The 21,394-nt window shown below is 37.1% G+C and overlaps 2 protein-coding genes and 1 long non-coding RNA gene across 3 annotated transcripts; 2 read left to right on the top strand and 1 right to left on the bottom strand.

Moving 5' to 3' along the window:
* Nucleotides 1-3,545: 3,545 nt before the first annotated feature.
* Nucleotides 3,546-6,090, top strand: LOC147838181 (olfactory receptor 2G3-like). Its single transcript, XM_087306989.1, is given in 2 exon segments — nt 3,546-3,793; nt 3,796-6,090. Coding segments are annotated over 2 exon segments (1,068 nt in total). The 5' UTR covers nt 3,546-3,756; the 3' UTR covers nt 4,827-6,090.
* Nucleotides 6,091-6,817: 727 nt separating this feature from the next.
* LOC147838180 (uncharacterized) lies at nt 6,818-8,578 on the bottom strand. The gene is made up of 2 exons (XR_015523484.1): nt 8,357-8,578; nt 6,818-7,951 (listed from the first exon to the last, which is right to left on the bottom strand). It is a non-coding gene; the product is annotated as an uncharacterized LOC147838180 (long non-coding RNA).
* A 3,057-nt stretch (nt 8,579-11,635) lies between these two features.
* On the top strand, nt 11,636-21,296 carry si:rp71-17i16.5. Its single transcript, XM_087306931.1, has 11 exons — nt 11,636-11,781; nt 13,361-15,291; nt 15,416-15,481; nt 15,621-15,846; nt 15,915-16,009; nt 16,288-16,434; nt 16,537-16,627; nt 17,468-17,598; nt 17,686-17,797; nt 18,066-18,223; nt 18,984-21,296. Exons 2-11 carry the CDS (start codon nt 13,366-13,368, stop codon nt 19,239-19,241), a joined length of 3,210 nt encoding a protein of 1,069 aa, XP_087163057.1. The 5' UTR covers nt 11,636-11,781; nt 13,361-13,365; the 3' UTR covers nt 19,242-21,296.
* Nucleotides 21,297-21,394: the final 98 nt, after the last annotated feature.

Genomic DNA, 21,394 nt, shown 5'->3' with positions numbered 1-21,394 from the left:
CACTTCCCATTCAATCTGGTACTTCTGTACATGTAGTTTTTCAGTTTTTTTATTTTTAATAAATTTGCAAGTATTAAAAAAAATGTTTCAATGTTGTTATAGGGTATTGTGTAAAGAGCTTTGAGGAAATAAATGAATGCATTTTGGAATAAGGCTGTAACATAAAAAATGTGGAAAGAGTGAAGTGCTATGAATACTTTCTGGATGCACTGTATCTTCCTTTGTTAAAGTGTTCTTGTAAAAAGTTAAATGCAGAGGTAAATGTATTTACTTATTTTAGTAATGTCTATGTATTGTAAAAACAAATCTCTTTCTCTTGTTTTTGCCACTGATTTGTTTTCTATTATTTGTCTAACTATTTTTCATTTTTTGCCAGTGGTAGGTGGGGTGGGGTATTATTAGAAATTGCAGTTGGTTGCTATCATTGCCTATGGCAATGTATGCTTGATTATTTTCACCTGTTTAACAAAAAAAAATTAAGTGTAAATACTATTTCAATGCCATTTATACATAATCTGGCAGATACACTCACCGGCCACTTTATAAGGTACACATTACTAGTACCGGGTTGGACCCACTTTTGCCTTCAGAACTGCCTTAACCCTTCGTGGCATAGATTCAACAAGTTACTGGAAATATTTCTCAAACATTTTGGTCCATATTAACATGAAAGCATCACGCAGTTGCAGCAGATTTATTGGCTGCACATCCACTCTCCTGTTCAACCACATCCCAAAGGTGTTCTATTGGATTAGGATCTGGTGAGTGTGGAGGCCATTTTGAGTACAGTGACCTCACTGTCATGTGGTCATGAAAGGATGGACATGATCATCAACAATTATCAGGCTGTGGCGTTGACACAATGCTCAATTGGTACTAATGGTCCCAAAGTGTGCCAAGATAATATCCCCTACACTATTACATCACCACCAGCCTGAACCATTAATACAAGGCAGAATGGATACATGCTTTCATGTTGCTGATGCCAAATTCTGACTCTACGATCTGAATGTTGCAGCAGAAATCGAGACTCATCAGAGCAGGCATCATTTATCCAATCTTCAGTTCTCCAATTTTGGTGAGCCTGTGTGAATTGTAGCCTCAGTTACCCAAACTTAGCTGACAGGAGTGGTTTGCTTTTGCTGCTGTAGCACATTCGCCTCAAGGTTTGACGTGTTGTTCGTTCAGAGACGCTCTTCTGCATACCTCGGTTGTAGCAAGTGGTTATTTGAGTTACTGTTGAGCTTGAACTCATACTGTTTAGCTTGAACTAGTCTGGCCATTCTCTTTTGACCTCTGGCATCAACACAGAACTGCCCCACACTGAATATTTTCTCTTTTTCAGACCATTCTCTGTAAACCCTTGGTATGGTTGTGCGTGAAAATCCCAATAAATCAGCAGCTTCTGAAAAATTCAGACCAGCCCATCTGGCACTTACAGCCATACCATGTTCAAAGTCACTTAAATCACCTTTCTTCCTCATTCTGATGCAAAGGATTGTGTATAGTGCATATCATTCCACTGGTTCAAAGTACTTTTTCAAACACTCATTATTATACTTTTAGAACATTTACTTAATTTTTATTGAAAATAAATTCTACTATTGTCCATCGACTGGCCTAATTAACCTTTTTAACGGAATTAACTTAGTTAAGCCATGTAATTGCAATTTAAGCTGAATACTGTGCACTACGATCTTATAAAACAATATATATATATATATATATATTATGTACTGCAATTATGGCAAAGATAAAATAAGTTAGTATTTAAAAATACTCTCTCTATTAAATATTGCTTGCATACAAGCCTTAAAAAACATCTGAGGCCTGTTGCACAAAACTAGTTGAACAAAGTCTGGGTTGCAGAGTAAGTTCGGGTTGACAAACCCAAAGAATTGTTAACTACATGGTAAAGATCAAGGTTTAGTTGTTTGACAATGCTTGATAAAAACATTTCCTGCCAACTCAAGGTTTAACCCATGGGTTAACGATTCATTCTGGATTGCATGCAGTCAACAGCCAATCACATTATTATTATATCAATGCAAACTCATTTATTCCTTTTCTTTTTGACTTAGTCGCTTTATTAATCAGGGGTTGTCACAGCGGAATGAATCACCAACTTACCCAGCACATGTTTTACACAGCGGATGCCCTTCCAGCTGCAACCCACCACTGGCAAACACCCACACGCTCTTACACATACTCACATACACTTCGGCCATTTAACTTTTCACCATTTTACAATTCACCTGTGCTGCATGTCTTTGGACTTTGGGGGAAACCGGAGCACCCGGAGAAAACCCATGCGAACATGGAGACTCCACACAGAAAGTCCAACGGACCCAGCTGAGGCTCAAACCAACGACCTTCATGCTGTGAGGCGATTGTGCCACCCACTGCGCCAACGTGCCCATCAATGCAAGTAAATCATTTATTTTATTAATGTAGGTTCGCAAACAGCTCATAAGATGGTCATTTTAAAAGGTCGCTGGTTCAAGCCTCAACTTTGTCAGTTGGCATTTCTGTGTGGAGTTTGCATGTTCTCCCCGTGTTCGCATGGGTTTTTTCTGGGTGCTGCAGTTTCCCCCACAGTCCAAAGACATGCGCTAGGTGAATTGAATAAGCTAAATTGGCCGTAGTGTATGGATGTTTCCCAGTTCTGGGTTGCAGCTGGAATGGCATCCGCTGTGTAAAACGTATGCTTAATAAGTTGGCGGTTCATTCCACTGTGATGACCTCTGATGAATAAAGGGACTAAGCCAAAGGAAAATAAAAGACTGCATTTCACATAACTTTTTTATTATTTTCTCATGTTATGGACCTTCTCTAGATGGGGAAGCCCTCCATAGTTTAGTTCCAACCCTGCTTTTCACAACTACCTGTTTCAAATAAGCCCAAAGGACCCAACTAGTTTGATCAGTTGTGTATGATTGGGGTTAAACCTGAACTGTACAGAGCTGTGGTCCCCAGTAATGTGATGTTATTCAATATGACACCTGCTTTACACGGCATGTGTTAATTAATGTAGCTTTTTTTGTCATGGTGTTGTAAACAGAAAATGTATTCATATCTTCTAATTGCAAATATATATATATATATATATATATATATATATATATATATATATATATATATATATATATATATATATATATATATATATATATTCATATCTGCCAATTTCTTTAAATATCTCAGTATCTTTTAGTGACTAACTGGCAAGTGTTGCTAGCATTCCACTGTAAAAAAGAAGCATGGCAAGTTTGAATTATTGATTTATAAAATAACATTTCTAGATTAGCTTGCTGTTGCATTTGTACGTTTAATAACCTAATGTCTATTAAAAACAAATAAAATTATTATTATTATTATCTTAAATGTTTATGTAAAAATATATTTCATTTAGCAAAACATGCCGCTATAATATTTTAAACGTGAAAAGACATGCACATTTATGTAGTTTCAGTAATATTTTGTACATTCAAAAAAAAAAATAATAAATAAAAAAAAAACGCCTTAAAGCGTGTACCTAAAAGCACTACATTCAACTGGTTACTTATTTTTCCAAGGGTTCTCTCTCTCTTTGATTGGAAAAAAAGCCCCACCTCCAGTCAAGCCCCTCGCCTCACCTGTAAGCATCTGTTCTGGTCTGGAAGCACATCTCGTGCAAGCGTAACAAATGCGCACATCAGCCACCGAGTCGCCCAAATCTCTATATTCCCAGTCATACACGCGCTCGTTCTCGTCCAGATGCGTTTCACGCGCACTTTGCCATTCTACATACTATGGACTGTCCACCTCCAAACCAGGATGCCCTCAACATCACTTCAGACCCCCTCCAGCCGCAGGACCCGGGACGCTGCCTCTTCAGATCCATCCTGCCCTCGGATACAACTGTGCAGGCGCTGCTGTGCGTCTTCATACTGATGACCATCATCTCCCTCGTGATCAACGGGTGCACTTTGTTCAGCATCGGCAGTTCTGAAGACTTGTCCTGGCAGCCGCGCTTTGCCCTGCTGAAGAGCCTCATAGTCAGTGATGTTCTCCTCATCGTCACTCAAGGTCCAACACTCACATACTGTCTGCTCCAGAAGACCACGCTGCCCTATGGATTTTGGTGCGTCTTTCAGTTCTTTATCAACACTGTTTGCGTTTTCTGCACTGTGCTTACTATAACCTGCATGGCCCTGGAGCGCTACGTCTACGTGTGCCAGGCTATATATTATATAAGCATACTAACCAAAAAGCGACTTTACTGCATAGTTGGTTTCACGTGGTTTACGTCGGTGTTCTTTTCCACAATGATCACATTTTTACTCAGTTTGGGGCACAAAAGCGCACTGCTGGACAAACCTATAGCCGGACTGCTTTGTGAGCCAGACACTTTGGAGGCCCACCTGGGCTTTCCTCGGGGTGCAGCGGTGTTTCGGAAGATTGTTGGGCTTGTTGTGACGCTGCTTTGCATTTGTTCCTACTCGTTCTCGTACGTTTGCATGTACCAGAAGGCGCAAAACGCCGTTCAGCCTTTCCATCAGGTCAACAACAGAGCGCGCACGACCGTAATGTTTTACTGCTCCATGCTGCTGGTTCAGATGCTCCCCATCTTTTTGAAAATCGCCTCAGATGCTGTATATGAGCTCGAAGGCAACATGGCTATGTATTCTGGAAGCTGGCGCTCTGCCGGGACGCTCCACATCACGCTGCTTGTGATGCTTCAGTTTCCCCCCTGCGTTAATCCACTCATTTATGGTCTGCGCAACAAGGAGGTGCGGGCGGCTCTGCCCAGGCTGCTGTTCTGGAGGAGGGAGAACCGACACTAAGTTTACCTTTTGAACTTTTCTAGGTTTAGTCGCTTGGAAATATTCTAAAGAAAAAAAGGATGAATGCCTAGCTTTCAAGGTTCAGAGAAAAATGCAGTCAAGAAGATTGCAAAGTCTCTGTTTAATGCAAACTTCAATGAAAGCAAATTGCAGACATTTGAATGTGTCATTGTTTACATATAGAACATATTTGTTTTTATATCATTTTTAAAATCCTGTTACGTAATTAATGAAAGAAGTCGAGACCAAGATGAGATTTTAGTGTCTATATCTGAGTAATATATGTACAAAGGGGGTCTTAAGAAAAAATATTTGAGAAATAATGTTTTATCGTTAGTTATTGGACACTCTCGGCAGTAAAGAATGTATATTTCAGGTACTTTAAACGGCCCTTTATGACAAAATGTGTGTCATCTTTTCAAGAGATACATTTATGTAAAAATGCAACCCCATTCTGACCTGTGCTTACTGTGTTTTAAAATATATAAAAGAGCAAGTGATTAAAAGTTTTACTATATTTTTAAATGATTAAAAGGTCTTGCTGAAAAAAAACACTAGTGGTTTGAGAGAATATAAAATGACAATTAATTGGTATGCTTGTACTGTATGCTGGCTACACTTTGATCCTTGTGCAGTCTTTTATGTCTTTTCCTGACAAGACATAGGTACAGAATGACAATTCTGTGGGCACTTACAGTGGCTGAGCTTAACATGCTGCAATTTAAAATATAATACACCATTACAAAAAAATGGCAGCAAATTAAGAAAAGACCATCAATTTGACAGCACACATGCTGCAAACCCTCACAATGCATAAAAAATGTACTGCATTTTCTTAAAACACTTTCAAATAGCTCAAAACACCATGGAAATGTTTCAAGACAACCCTAAAATGTGACAGACACGGCTATTTAGGATATGGTTACTGTATTTTTAGGCAAGCAAAATACAAAAGGCAAGGAAATCAGGATGCCAAAAAAAAATTAAAAATTCTTCACCAATTCTTCAAAAACATTTCAAAAATCACCAACAAATTTACTGAGCAATAGTCTTAGCACAGGTGTGCCTTTCATGTTTTTTGGTCCCATTACCATTGTGTACCAATGTTTTTGCAAGTGTTGTGAGAAAATGCGGTGTGTTTTTGTAAATTGTGTGTGTTGTGAAAAAATGCAGTGCGTTTTATTAATTTCATTGCGTTGTGTGAAAATGCCGCATGTTTTTATTGTGTTTGCATTGTGTGCAAATGCAGCACGTTTTTTAATGTGTTTGCTTTGTGGGGATTTGCAGCATGTGTGCTGTCCAAGTGGATGAGATCTTTTCTTCATTTATTGGCATTTTTTGTAATTGCACTTGTTTTCTTAAATTGTAACATGTCAAGTTCTCTCGGCATAATAGCATTATTTTTCTATTAATCATTGCAACAATGCTTTATTATTCTTGGAAACCCATTTTTGACTGATGTTAAAGTAAATAATGCACTGGTATTGTGAACAATCTGTGCACAGGAGTTCTGTAACCGCCATCTTTTTTTCTTTTTAATGAAAACTTTTAACACTCAACTACAGTAACGTTAGACAAACAAGCATATATTTTTTGATTAAGAAAGAAGTAAAATAACTGGTTAGGATTTAAGTTTAAGACATTTTTACATGACTATAACACAATAATATTTATTGTATGCAAATGTGATCACACTTTTACTAATTACCTCTTATGAAAAATATAAAAGGACATTACGCTGACACTCTCAGGAATGCAAATATAAATAGACATAGCAAGAAATGAATACGCAAGTGAACATTTATTTTTTTGTGTATAAACAACATCTATATATAGGGCAAAAAAAATGTGGGTATGACTGATATTTCATGAATATATACAGCTGGAAGTCAGAATTATTAGCCCCCCTTTGAAAAAAAAAAAAAAAAAAAAAATATATATATATATATATATATATATATATATATATATACAATATACACATACATATATTTCCCAAATGATGTTTAACAGAGCAAGAAAATTTTCACAGTATGTCTGATAATATTTTTTCTTCTGGAGAAATTCTTGTTTGTTTTATTTCGGCTAGAATAAAAGCAGTTTTCAGTTTTTTAGAAACTATTTTAAGGTCAAAATTATTTGCCCCTTTAAGCTATTTTTTCGATAGTCTACAAAACAAACCATCATTTTACAATAAATTGCCTAATTACCCTAACCTGCCTAGTTAACCTAATTAACATAGTTAAGCCTTTAAATGTCACTTTAAGCTGTATAGAAGTGTCTTGAAAAATATCTAGTAAAATATTCTGTACTGTAATCATGGCAAAAATGAAATAAATCAGTTATTAGAGATGAGTTATTAAAATTATTATGGTAAGAAATCTGTAATAATAAATAATTCTGACTTCAACTGTGTGTGTGTGTGTGTGGAGATATATAGATATAAAATGGCACAATGTACATATAATGTTACATATATATTTACATATCCATGAACAGATGAATGAGTTAATCATGTTGATTGTAATTGGAATTCCAATTAATTTATTTAAATGTATCTGTTTATGCATTAATGCTATCAATATAATGTTGTTGTGACTTATTGTGTTACAATCTATGTACAGTACGTAGATGTGCTGGTACCTACAAGTTGTAAAAGATGTGAAATTACAAGGGAGTAATTTGTTTAAAAAAGTTTATAGAATGTTAAGAATTGTTATATATGTTTTACAAGAGTTTATTAGTTATTTGTTTGAGTAAAATGTATTTCTATTTATTAAACTAAGCACATTTTGTCCAAATGTAACAACTATAATTTTGTTATTTTGTACATTTTGCAATCAAGTTTTTAGACATTGTATACAGTATACAGAAGGGTGAAAAAAATTCTCCCTTTGCCAGAAATTACTTACTCTTAGCCACTAACCCTTTTCAACCAACAAAATATGAGTGAAGAAGTAAGAAGCTGTATTTTGAATGATGTATCTAAGGCATGTTAACATATTTGATAATATAAGCAACCGATATGTACTTCATACCTGTGTTATATACCTGTTATGAAAGATTATGCAAAGAAACTGCACACGCTATGGTGTCTCCACATAAATGTCTAGTACATTCATTTGCTGTGAGGAAGCCGTAGGTGAAGACATGGAGGCGGATTGAATCCAAAAGCTGGAGGTTTATTAAACAAACAACTAGTATCAAACAATAGGCAGAATCGTGATCATGAACCAGGCAACGATAAGCAGACAAAGAGGCAGTCCAAAAAGGCAAACAAGGCAGAGTCCAAAATCCAAAAACAGTAGTCAAAAGAGCAGGCAAAAAGGTCATAACACCATGGCAGAAATAGCAGTAGGAAAAACGCTTAGTAGGCAGTGAAACTGGCAATACTTCGCAATGAATACACATAAGCAGTGTGCTTATATATGGTGGCTACCAGGAAGTACCACAGAGGAAGTACCCAGTCAATAATCGGGAGAGAGCTCCCTCTGGTGGGCGGATGAATGGTAAGCTGCCATATTCGTTACATTTGCGGTGTTAATAAACTAAAACTAATGACTGCACAAAAGCACAGACATCTCGTCTCCATTGACTTCTGTGATAATAGGCTACTTGTAACTGTCTATGCAGACTCTCTTACACCACCCAGAGATTTTTACTTATATTTGGTGTCAAGGCAACGTGTAACTCAATAGGCTGTTAAACACATGCAGGCCTATTCATGAGTTAATTTCGCAAATGAGATTGAGAAAAGAGAGAAAAGAGAGACACATGAGAATGAAAAAAGGCTCTAAAAACCTTAGCAACGACATAATAATCCAAATCTAAAAATCAGTTTTTAATTTGAATGCTTTAACTGTGGAAGAACAACAGTATTACAATATTACAATATGTAGTTGAGGTCAGAATTATTAGCCCCCCTTTGATTTTTTTCTTTTTTAAATATATCCCAAATTATGTTTAACAGGGCAAGGAAATGTTCACAATATGTCTGATAATATTTTTTCTTCTGGAGAAAGTCTTATTTGTTTTATTTCGGCTAGAATAAAAGCAGTTTTTAATTTTTTTAAATGCCATTTCAGGGACAAAATTATAAGCCCCTTTAAGCTATATTTTTTTGATAGTCAACAAAACAAACCATCATTATTCAATAGCTTAATTACCCTAACCTGCCTGATTATCCTAATTAACCCAGTGAAGCCTTTAAATGTCACTTTAAGCTGTATAGAAGTGTCTTAAAAAATACCAAGTAAAATATTATTTACCATTATTAATATCGGCCTATTGTTGGAGACCCCAAAACCAAAATATGAACTTTTATTCTGCTTAATAGGGGCTCTTTAACCAATTTTGTTCAATCAGGTTGGGTTTTACAATTTTTATACCTGCCCCCCCAGTAGGTGCTGCTATGCCGTGCAATAACATTTAATAAGAATCAATATATCTACTGAGGTTTTCAGTCATTCATAATGTTTTAAAGTCTGAATGGTTGCACCCTTTCAATTACCTGTTTATTTTAGTGCTATCATTACGTTGTTTAAAATAAAAATTTAAATAGCCTTTTTATAGGAAAATGTTCTATCACAAAAATATCACAGTACTCAACAACCTCAAAATTTGCATGTTTTCCCAGCATGGTCGATTTGAAGTGCTTCTGGTGATTTGAAGTGCTTCTTTATTCTCAATTGCAAGTCGATTTGGATAAAAGCATCGCTAAAGGAACAAATGTAAATGTGTTATATATTTACTTACAACATAAGCCTCTATCTAAATCTAAAGGAAACTCTTTATATTATAGTGAAAAGAGAGACCTTGACTCACAAAAGGCTTTGCATTTATATCTGTACGATAAAAATCAAAGAAAAAGATGACTTTTTTGACACTGACATTTTTTCCTCTAAGTTACCTTTAACTTTTTATATTAAAGCACAGCTGTTAATTGTATTTTAGTAAATAAAGTGTATAGGGGTTAAATAATAAAACTGAAAATCCAGGTTTTAGACAACAATAATCCATTAGTATAGTATAGGGCCTCCTTCTGCGGCTAATACAGCATCAGTTCATCTTTCAAATGACAGATACAAGTCAGAGGGATTTTGAGCAATTCTTGCTGAATAGTGGTCAGATCACTAGGTGATACTGGTGGAAGAAAACGTTTCCTGACTCGCTTCTCCAAAACCATTGGCTGCACATGGTCCTCCAGAATAGTTTGGTAGTTCTTGGCAGAGACGGGACCATCTAGCACAAGACCAGGCCAGTCAAACTAAATACTTCAACACTACTTTTCATTCATTCATTCATTCATTCATTCATTCATTCATTCATTCATTCATTTTTCTTCAGCTAAGTCCTTTTATTCATCAGGAGTCGCCACAGCAAAATGAACCACCAACTTATCCAGCTTACGTTTTATGCAGCGGATGCCTTTCCAGCTGCAACCCAGCACTGGGAAATACCCATACACTCACAATCTCACACATACGCTTTACCACAATTCATTATGTCTTTGGACTATAGAGGGAAACCAGAGCACCCGGAGGAAACCCACATGAACATGGGGAGAATGTGAAAACTCTACACAGAAACACCAACTGGCTCAGCCGGGCCTTGAACCAGTAACCTTCTTGTTGTGAGGTGATGGTGCTAACCACTGCGCCTGTCATGATCACCAGCGATCTCTAACCACCAGAGGTCGCTGGAAAACATTCCCACTCGTACAAACTACAAATCCGCAAGTTAATGGACTACAACTTTATACATGCACTTTGTTCACACACATGTTCCAGATCCTGACTGATTACACTTCCACAGCTGAAGCTTCTTAAAGACTGATTACTGCATTATATTAACAGCACAGGAACACTCACTGTTGCCGAGTCTTGTTATCTGCTACAGTGACACTACAACGCGATTTCTTTGTCTGCCTTTGCCGTATTTTTGATCCTTTGCCTTGTTTATTTGTTTAATTCTGTTTGCTGCCTGCCTCTGACCATCTACCTGTTAATTTGACTTTGGCTCTGGATTGCCCGCATACATCTGTTTTCCCCTTTATTGACCACTGCTTGCCTGACGATTCTAATAAACCTGCATGTGGATCCTCACCTTTGTTGTCAGTGTCACACCCCATGTTACAGCGCCATTACTTCACCTCCAACACGAATATACACAATCGGTCAAATGTTTGTGGTCAGTAGGATTTTTAAATGTTTTAAAATAAGCTTCTCCTGACCAAGGCTGCATTTCTAAGTAATAATTAATAATATTGATTTTGTATTAATAAAACATTTAAAATTTTTAAAAAGTTAATTTTTTTCACTATGAAATTTTTTCTTAGCCACTGTGGGAGGTGCTGGTGCAGAGATGCTTAAAGAGATCCAACACAAACTGGCTGATGTTCCAAAAAAAGACTGAAATTTATTAAATCAGAAATTATATGAATAGTTACATAAAAACGAACAACTTAAAGGCAGCTTGCATGCTGATTCCACTATGCCATTCTCAGAATGATCAAAAACTGTGCCACAGGGCTGTCCCGGGTGGCATCGCCTTATAAATCTTTATTTCTCCTCTCACCTATAGAGGGCACATACTCAGAGAAATACAATAAACACCTTTATCATTTTACAACATAATATATTTAAAACAACAGTTATTACAAATAAAAATAAAAAGCAAACGTGTCTCCTACAGTTGTAGTTTGTATGGAGAGAAATGGTATTTGATCAAGCAAGTGAATTTGAAATAAAATGAAACTACGAGCAAATAAGTTTGTAATGATAAAAAAAATAAAAAATTCTTCCTCTCAGGTGCAGAAAGACAAAGGAATGAGGAAATGATGAGCTGTTATGCAGACAGTCACTTCTGTGATGTATTACAGTAAAGGGAATTGAACTATAGCTCGCACACAAGCCACAGAAACCTACCTAAAACCAAAGACAGACAGCCTGAATAGGTAAGTGCACTTCAAATTATGCAAAAACTTGTAGAATTTCAGCTGGTATTGAAAATGAGTTGTTATATGATGTATAACTTTAATGTAAGGAACATGTAGTATAGCACTGAAGACTAAAGCTTATTTTGGTTTTGATGCATTCTTCTGCCTAGAATGACTGGCAGAACCAGTTTGTGTGTTGCCAAACTGTATTTATTTTAGAACAGTTGCCAGTGTTAAATATTTTTCCTTTAACTGGTGCAAGAATAATAGCGTGACAATGCTGCTGTACATTACAATTGGCATGCATTACTTGTAAACCTCATTAAATACTGTATATATGCAAATCAAAAAGTAAGTAAACAAATAAATAAATAAATAAAGGCTTGACAATTTACAGACAACTAAAAATCAGCTTTCCTTTCTTAAAAACAAATTGCACTACAGCCTCACAAACAAGGGAAATATGAGGAGGAAGCAGCACTTATATTTGTATCTACATCCCTGAAATCTTACATGTTACAATTAGTGTTTATGAATGAATGAAACTCATGAATGGAGCAAAGAGAATGCCGATGAAGTCCAGGGAATTTGTTAACATGTATAGATATATGCAAGAAATAGAGTGAAGCACAAATATAATAAACAAAAACAAGCTAAAAAACAAAAACAAAAACAGGCACATTACGAGGATAGCTAAAAATCACTATTGACTAAAAGGGACGAACAGAACAGGGTGTAAGTGCATGAGGAAACAATTAATTTACTGATGAGAAGGTGGAGACAATTAATGAATGACTAACAAGACAATAAGGGTAAACTAAGGAGGTAGGGAGTGACACATGAAAACAGAACTAAACACACACACAGACACACACACGCACGCACGCATGCACGCACACACACAGTGTTTACATATTTTATTTAAAAACGCTGAAATGTGACCAAATTAGAGGACTTACTCTGTTTGATTTCAATTTATTTTGGCCACATTTACTTTGGCTCAACATCCTAGCAACTGCACTGCAATACGCTAAAAATAAACTAAACCAGTGGCTCTCAAACTTTTTTTATCAAGTACCACCTCAGAAAAAAATGGTCTCTCCGAGTACCACCAAAATGAGCAGAATTGAAATACAGTAGCATAGTAGGCCCAGTAAAGAAGCTTCAACTTTGCACAGTTAAAAAACGTGGCAGATTACCTCAGAAATATAGGCTATATGTCATATGTGGCATATTTTATACATGATTTTTGATAAATTTTGAAATGTGTGTACTGTGTAGCATGTACATGACATGTTTCATTCCTCCGCGTACCACTAGAAGGAAGCCTGTCTACCACTAGTGGTACACGTACCACAGTTTGAGAACCACTGAACTAAACAACTTCTCTGGCATTTATTCAGTTTAGTATTATTGAGGATAATTGCCTCGTTTAATCACCACCAGAATAATAAATGACTAAAAAGGGGGCATCTTCACCTAGACTCCAAATATGTCAGTTAATATAACCAATAATGTCTGATCTACAAAAAGACTTCCTGTTTTGAAAAGACTGGTTGACCTTAAATGAGCACATGCTAACTTGTTTGCTTTCTAGCATCCATGGAGAACAGCTGGGAAGGTGTGCGGGATATACAACCGGAGCCTTGCTCAGATAACAACCTTGTATTCATTTGCAAGTTACCAGCCAGAGAAGGTTTTCAGTCAGTGGACAGCAGGGAGCCCTTACAGATCAAACTCCCAGGACAATGCAGCGTACATCAGCTTCGAGTGCGACTTTGTATGCTCGCACAGGAGAATAACCGAATATCTGAGCCATTTGCACTTCTGGACCCAGAACGATACAGTCTGCTGTACCACAAGGAGGAAGAGTGGTATGAAATTTATGACGACTTTCAGGTATTGCAAACTCTTGATGCACCCTGGTTTCAGGGTACTGATGGTCTTCAGACTGTCTTTGTTACTGTGCTGGCTCAGAAACCTGCCTCAGAGGAGAGAGTTTATTTCCAGCATGTTTTGAATGAACTAATTGGGTATGATTTAGACTCTTCAAATGCTAATCGTTTAGGTGAGCTTGCCTATACTCGAAGAAAGTTTGCCACGCCACGAACTGAAGAACTGAAAAAACGAGATCTGATAGCTTATGCCACTGAACCCTGGACAACTTCCATCGTGCTCCCAAATGATCAGCAAGGCTACTTTCAGCGGACACTTTCAGTGACTCTTTATTATAATGGTTCAAATCTTTCGATTAAAGCTGATTTGACTCAAAAACCCAGTGATATCCTCAAGATCTTTTGGGAATCATTGCCAAAGGGGAGCCTACCAATTGAAAGCTGGACCAGTGATCATGTCCTCAAGGTGTGTGGCAGGGAGGAATTTCTGAGTGGAGACTTCCAGCTCTCAAACTACCTGTGGGTCAGACACTGCCTCAAAAACTCACTGGAGCTTCATCTCTCAGTAGTTGCCATCTCATCTCTTCCAGATGACACAGTGAGTACAGAGTACTGGCCACTAGTGGACAGTCTTACTGGTCTCTCAAGCTCCCATGAGGAGCTCTGCCTTAAAAAGAAGGAAGTAGAGGACATTGTGCTGATTTCTCTGTGGGACTGCGAGAGAAAGTTCAGGGTTAAACTCCTGGGATTTGATATCCCAGATCTCCCAAGTAAGGTACCATCACTTGTTTACGTAGAGGCAACAATAATCTATGGTAAAAAGACCATATCTTCAATTTGCTCAACTCCGAAAGAGTTTACAGATGAAGTTCTGTGGAACACCTGGCTGGAGTTTGACATTTTGATCAGGGATATCCCTCAAGGTGCAAAACTAGGTCTCACAATTAATGCCACAGAGGCAGCTAAGGAAACAAAGTCAAGCTCCTCTAAGGTACCAGATCACCATAAGGGAAAATTGCAGGTACTATACTTCGTAAATCTCCAATTGATTGATCACAGATCGCTTCTTAGCCAAGGTCCACACACTCTGAACATGTGGCCTTTCCCAGAATGGGATGAGGAGGCAGTCACTTATGAAGCAGACAAGCTGTCTACTGCCACCAACCCTGATGTAGCCAACTCAATGGCGATTACCTTCATGCTGGATCGCTACAGCTTTCCTGTTGTCTTGCCTAATGGCAGGAGCTCCTCTTGTAGTGGTACATCTCCTGTTTCAGAGTCTTCTTCACTGGACCTTGCAGGGGAATCCAGACTCTCCGCCCCATTCAGTGAGGCTTCTTCAACAGCAACCTTAACAAGAATGAGGAACCTAAAAAAGTTCAAAGAAGAAAGTGTCCACTATGTCTCAAATTTACCTCAGTTTCTTCGCACAGTCAACTGGATGCTTCCAACTGTGGTCCAGGAGGTGCACTGGCTTTTGAGTCACTGGGGGCCAGAGGACATTGAGCTTTTTGTGGCCCTTGAGCTTCTGAGTGTGGATTTTGCGGACCTGAAGGTCAGAAGATTGGCAGTTCAAAGATTAGAGATTTTATCCAATGACGAGGTGCTTAAGTATCTGCTTCAGCTGGTTCAGGTAAAAAAATATAATGTTCCATAAATGACATATTAAATAGCTCCAGTTTCAAAGTAGTGACATTCCAGATAGCATGTTCATTGAACATCAATCAAAATCCAATAAAGGATATTATTTTCTGTAGACCCTTAAAGTCGAGCCATATCACGATAGCTTTCTGGCAAGATTCCTGCTAAAAAGAGCACTAAGGGTAAGTCCTGTTTCCTGCTGTTCTCATTAGAGGGAATTTTTTAATCTCTATAATTTTGACTAAATTATATACCTGCATCATACCAGCTGTCAAGAAGTAAAGGTTAACTGCATTTGCTGATTCCATTTTCCTGGAACAGAGTAAACGCATTGGACACTTCTTCTTTTGGTATTTGCGAAGTGAGGTGGCAGGATGCCCGTTTTTCCGCCAGCGTATGGCAGTGATACTGGAGGCATACCTATTGGGCTGTGGAGAGGCAATGTTGGCTGAATTCCAGAGTCAAGTGCAAGTTGTCAGTTACCTGCATGACGTTGCTCTTGCAGTAAAGTTGCTCTACCCAGATAGGACAGATCTTCCATCAACAGGTAAAGATCAAACAGGTTACTGTTTATACTACTTATGTTATTCGCACTATCATGTATGTGCGTTTCAGCTCCTCAGAAGCTGCAGGAGTTACTGGAGAAGTGTGATTTACCCTCTGACTTCCAGGTGCCTTTTGATCCCCGTGTCAGAGCAGGAAGTATCATAGTAGGTTAATCATCTTTACTAATTGCTAGAAACCAGAATACGCCTCAATTGATATGGCAAACTTTTCAACCTTTTTCTTTGTTGGAAGTTTGATAAGTCCACAATCTAACAGCAACCTGTTCCCACCCTAAACTCATCCAAACTAAACTTATCCTTAAAAACAATATCTTGTCCACAGTCTGGCATGTCCACTGTTGCTTTGGACCCCATTAATCCCCAATCACTTTTCTTGCATGGATAAAACATTATTCATAAGAAACATTCTGTTGTTCACACAGCTAAAAGACTGTAAGATAATGGCATCAAAGAAAAAGCCACTCTGGCTGGAGTTCTCCTGCATTCAGTCAGAAGCTCCACCCTCTCCTCCAGTCGGCATCATCTTTAAACATGGAGATGACCTCCGACAGGACATGCTCATCATTCAGGTTTATTAGCAACTGTTTAAAATTCATGTTCACCACAGACTAATTAGCAATAGTGGCTAAAAACAAGGTTAATTACTAACTAAAATGTTTTTCATGTTTTAGACTCTCGTGGTTATGGACTCCATTTGGCAAGAAAAAGGTTTAGACTTGAATCTGGTGCCCTATGGATGCATTTCAACTGGATTTAACATAGGTAAGATCAGTCTTTCTCTTATGTACTGCAGTATGAGCAACTAACCCCAGAGCATCATTTTAGTTATTTTTGTCTGTTTCATTTTAATTTTTTAAATCATTTTGTCTGTGTTACTGTTAATTTGGATAAAATGAATATATTGTATATATTTTACACTTATTATCCTTTTATAATTCTTTTTTTACCAGTTACAAAACATTGCCTATCAAGACGAAAATGTCACAATTAAAACTGCATTATTTCACCCCAGAGACATTTAAGACAAAATGCATTCATTGTTTGTTATTAAGCTTCCATGTTGTTGGAAAGGTTTGGCCTGTGGAGCGTTTCCCATTATCTGCTTTTGAATGCTACATGCCAAATAAATGTAATAGACTCTCTTCAATTTCCTTTAGGCTATTCCCTTCTTTTTCAGAAATCACCACAGATAAATAAAAATATTTTAATATGATTTTAAATAATTATGTGGGTATGTTGGTTTGGTTACTTTTTCATGCGAATACCGAACATTTTGTTTGGTTATTCAAGGGATTCCTGCTTTTATAAAGAGAGAAAATTACCATAATGCATGAAAATTAATGTTGTTTCAGATCACTGATTGTGATTATTAATAATAAAATTAATTTTTTTCTGCCTTATAAAAAAAAAACAATGAAAGCATTATGTAAACAAACTATCAAGACTGATGCTGGTAAAAAATGAACAATGTGTGTAAAAATGTAAACATATCATACATTTATTATGATGATACAGCACTCTGAGATACTGTATTGTGATTGGCTGCATAATTGTCTTAATATTTTGTCTTAACAATCAGCTGTATAACTGTCTTTGACACAGGAATGATTGAAATTGTGCGAAATGCAATCACTATTGCCTCAGTTCAGAGGAGTCAGGGTGGAGTGGCGGGAGCTTTTAAAAACAATGCCCTGTATGACTGGCTTCAGACGAAGTGCCCATTCCAGGAAAAAGTGAGCAGATATTCTAAATATACACCTCTTAAATCTGCATAAATCTGATTGTTATCTTCTTACTCCTTTTTGAATTTGTTACAACAGCACTTTCAAGCTACAGAGAAGTTTGTGAACTCATGTGCCGGGTACTGTGTTGCCACGTATGTGCTGGGCATTGGTGACCGTCACAATGACAACATCATGATCACAGATCAAGGTAAAGAACTCAGTTTGAGTAAAGCCATCATAGATGAACATTTTACAAGAAACTGACTCATTTTAACTTGATTATAAAATTCAGCTATGATAATGTACAGATTATGAATGCATAATGTTAAACACACACAATGTTAAAAGAATCATGGGTAGATATTAGGACATGTTTCAGGAATATAAAACATGGCTTTAAGCTTATGTGCCAGTATTTTACTAATGAATGTGTCCACAGGGAATCTGCCTAATGTTAAGTTCTCTGTTCTTCTCAGGAAACTTGTTCCACATTGATTTTGGGCACATCTTGGGAAACACTAAGAGCTTTTGGGGAGTGAACAGAGAAAGGGTGCCATTTGTCCTCACCCCGGATTTCCTGTATGTTATGGGCAGGGTGAAAGGCCGTCCCAGTCTCTACTTCCAGAGATTTAGGGTATTTTTCTCCACAAGTTTTTCCTATTTTGTATGTGCGTTTTATAACAACTATTGTTGCTACTGTTGATTCTCTTTAGACAAGTGGTTCTTAAATTGTGGTAGATGTACCCCTAGTGGTGCGTATGCTTCCTTCTAGAAACTGCAAAGAATGAGTGTTTTTAAATACATTTTGCCTGTTTGATGAAAAAAACTAAAATGACTAAAAATGGTATAAAACTAAATTAACTTGAAAAAATAATAAGTAAGAAAAAGTGCACAAAACAAAAAAGATTACATTGGCACACAAAATTACTAAAACTTAAAATTAAAAACTGAAACTGTAAAAATAAAATTCAATAAAATAATAAATAATATAACAGATTAAAACACTAAAATAACATTACTTTCAACTAACATAGAAATATGGCATCTATTTTTTTCAGCCCATTTTTATAAAGGGACAGTTCACCCAATAATGAAAAAAAAAATCCATCCTCATTTACTCACACTTGATTTTCCTTCTTCTGTTAAACACAAAAGAATGATGCTGGTTTATGGTACCCATTGTCTGAATGGTTGCTATCAACCAGCATTTTTTTTGTGTTCAACAGGAGAAACTCAGGTTTTGAACAAGTGAAGGGTGAGTAAATGTATTTAGATTTTTGGGTGAACTATTCTTTTAAGCTTTAAAAAAGATGACCCTGCTCTGTCTAGATTAAATTTAAACAAGTAAAGTGCTAGAGCCTTACTCTGAGCTGAAGTATGTGTTGTTTCTCTAGGACACATGCATAAATGCCTATCTGTCCCTCCGAGCTCAGTCTCGGCTTCTTGTGACGCTCTTCTCTCTAATGCTCCTGACCGGAATCCCTGAGCTCAGCATGTCTCAAGACATGCTTTACCTGCGGACGGCACTGCAACAAGATCAGAGCGAGGAGGAGGCAAGAAATCATCTCCTGCAGCAGATTGCACTTTGTGAACACAAAGGTTGGACTGTGCAAGCTAACTGGTGGTTTCATTTGATGGCTGGCATTAAATAGAAAACAACAGGGAATTATGCAACTTTTTAATAGATAATGTAATTTAGGAATTAACTGAACTTTGCATTTTATAGTTCAGTTAATTTTACACCCGTGAGACCTTAAGATGAATTAAATGTGCCTTCACACATATTGTAGTAAGTTTGGTTCAATCCTAGCAAACTCTTGTATGATTGGTCTGTTGCTGTGGTTCATATTAAGTGCAAACACTGCCATCCGAACCTCGGTGTGCACCAGACTGAGACTATAAAAAACAGGGTCTTGGTCTACTTCCAAATGAACTCTGGTGTAGCTTGACTGAGATATGTGCATAGTACAAACCCCACACATCTAAACAAATTAAAACACAACATGATATCAAAAGATTCATTCATTCATTTTCTTGTCGGCTTAGTCCCTTTATTAATCCGGGGTCGCCACAGCAGAATAAACCGCCAACTTATCCAGCTAGTTTTTTTACACAGCGGATGCCCTTCCAGCTGCAACCCATCTCTGGGAAACACACATACATTCACTACCGACAATTTAGCCTACCCAATTCACCTGTACCGCATGTCTTTGGACTGTGGGGGAAACCTGAGCACCTGGAGGAAACCTACGCGAAGGCAGGGAGAACATGCAAACTCCACACAGAAATGCCAACTGAGCCGAGGTTCGAACCAGTGACCCAGCGACCTTCTTGCTGTGAGGCGAACATGCTACCCACTGCACCACTGCCTCGCCTCGATATCAAAAGATGTGATCATAAAAAAGACAGAACAGCTATTACAGTTCAATACAGATGTAAGAAGCACATCTCCCTGCATCAGATCTTGATTTGTATGAATGTGAGAGAAAATCCTGGCACTGTTTTGACTTCTATACACATTTTTAAATCTCTATATGTGTTCTTAGATGTTTTACATATTATCATGAGATGCTTATGCAATGATTGTTTTTATAGGTCTTTGCTATGTTATATATCTTAAAAGCCACCATCTTAGGATTGGTTTTAATAGTGACAATGTGAATGCTGAGTGAACTAGGATTAAATGCAGCAAATCATCCAAGAGAACTAAACTATACGTTTAAACACGTTTGTATTAAAAGATAAAAAAAGATTAACCAACAAACTAAATATTGTGATTTCTTTTCTAATTCACCCTCTCAATGACTGTTTTATGCATTTTAAGAAACTTTATACAGTCATAAACTATGGAAGGTCATGAGCCCTGTTGCACAGAAATTATTTGAACAAACTCGTTGTTGTGTAGTAATTTTGGGGTTGATATGAAGGAATTGTAAGGAACCCATTTTTTTTTTTTTTTTACAATGAGAGATATCACTATCAGAAATATTAATAACACTGCTGATGCAGCAAATGTCTGAGAAGTCAACATAATGAACTTAGTTTACTTAGTTAGTGTTTGATATGGGTAGCAACTGAAATCTGCAGGAAGGTAGATCTCCAGGAACAGGATTGAGCACCCCTGATCTAGATGGATTTGCATTGTAAACATTAAAGAAAATTTAAAAAGCTATTATTTTTATTACATATAATAAGTTTTTAGTCACGATACTTCCCAAATCATTCCGCACAAATACGCAGATTTTTTTTACAAAATTCTCAGCAGAAATAGCAAAAAATGTCCACAGATTCTGTCTGACCCTAGCCGTAAGGCAGTTTTATATACTGTAAATATAAAAACAATTTGTAATACTTGTATTTGTTTTTAAATGTTATATTTGAATGGGAAACACCTGCAGTCCTGCCCTCAATTTTCTTTAGTTTTTCATGTTGTAAAAGCTGATTTGGAATTATGATTTTCAGTCTTGGCTTCCCAGTCCCTCTAATGTTAGATTTTATCATGCAAACCCTGTGCCCCCCAAATAAACAATCATCAAAGACCATCAGAAAGGCCATCAGCATGTCACAATGATTATATTAGAAATAATAAAGATGACACACCACAAAAAAGACCACATGAGTAGCATTCTGCTAATGACAGCAGTTGCCTTTAGAGGGCACCCACACCCACATTTACCTCACATGCACTGGGTCATGAGACGACAGACCAAAAAAATAAATAAATAAATAAAAAAATCCCACTGCCTCCTCACAACAGACTGTGAGACAAAACACACCCAGCTTTTGTTAACACTAGTAAAAGCAC

This window comes from Danio rerio, chromosome 23 (genome assembly GCF_052040795.2).
Source record: "Danio rerio strain M-AB ecotype USA chromosome 23, GRCz13ab, whole genome shotgun sequence".
Classification (NCBI taxonomy): Eukaryota; Metazoa; Chordata; class Actinopteri; order Cypriniformes; family Danionidae; genus Danio; species Danio rerio.
The sequence above is the reverse complement of the archived record's forward strand: the minus strand, read 5'-3'. Positions and strand labels throughout refer to the sequence as shown.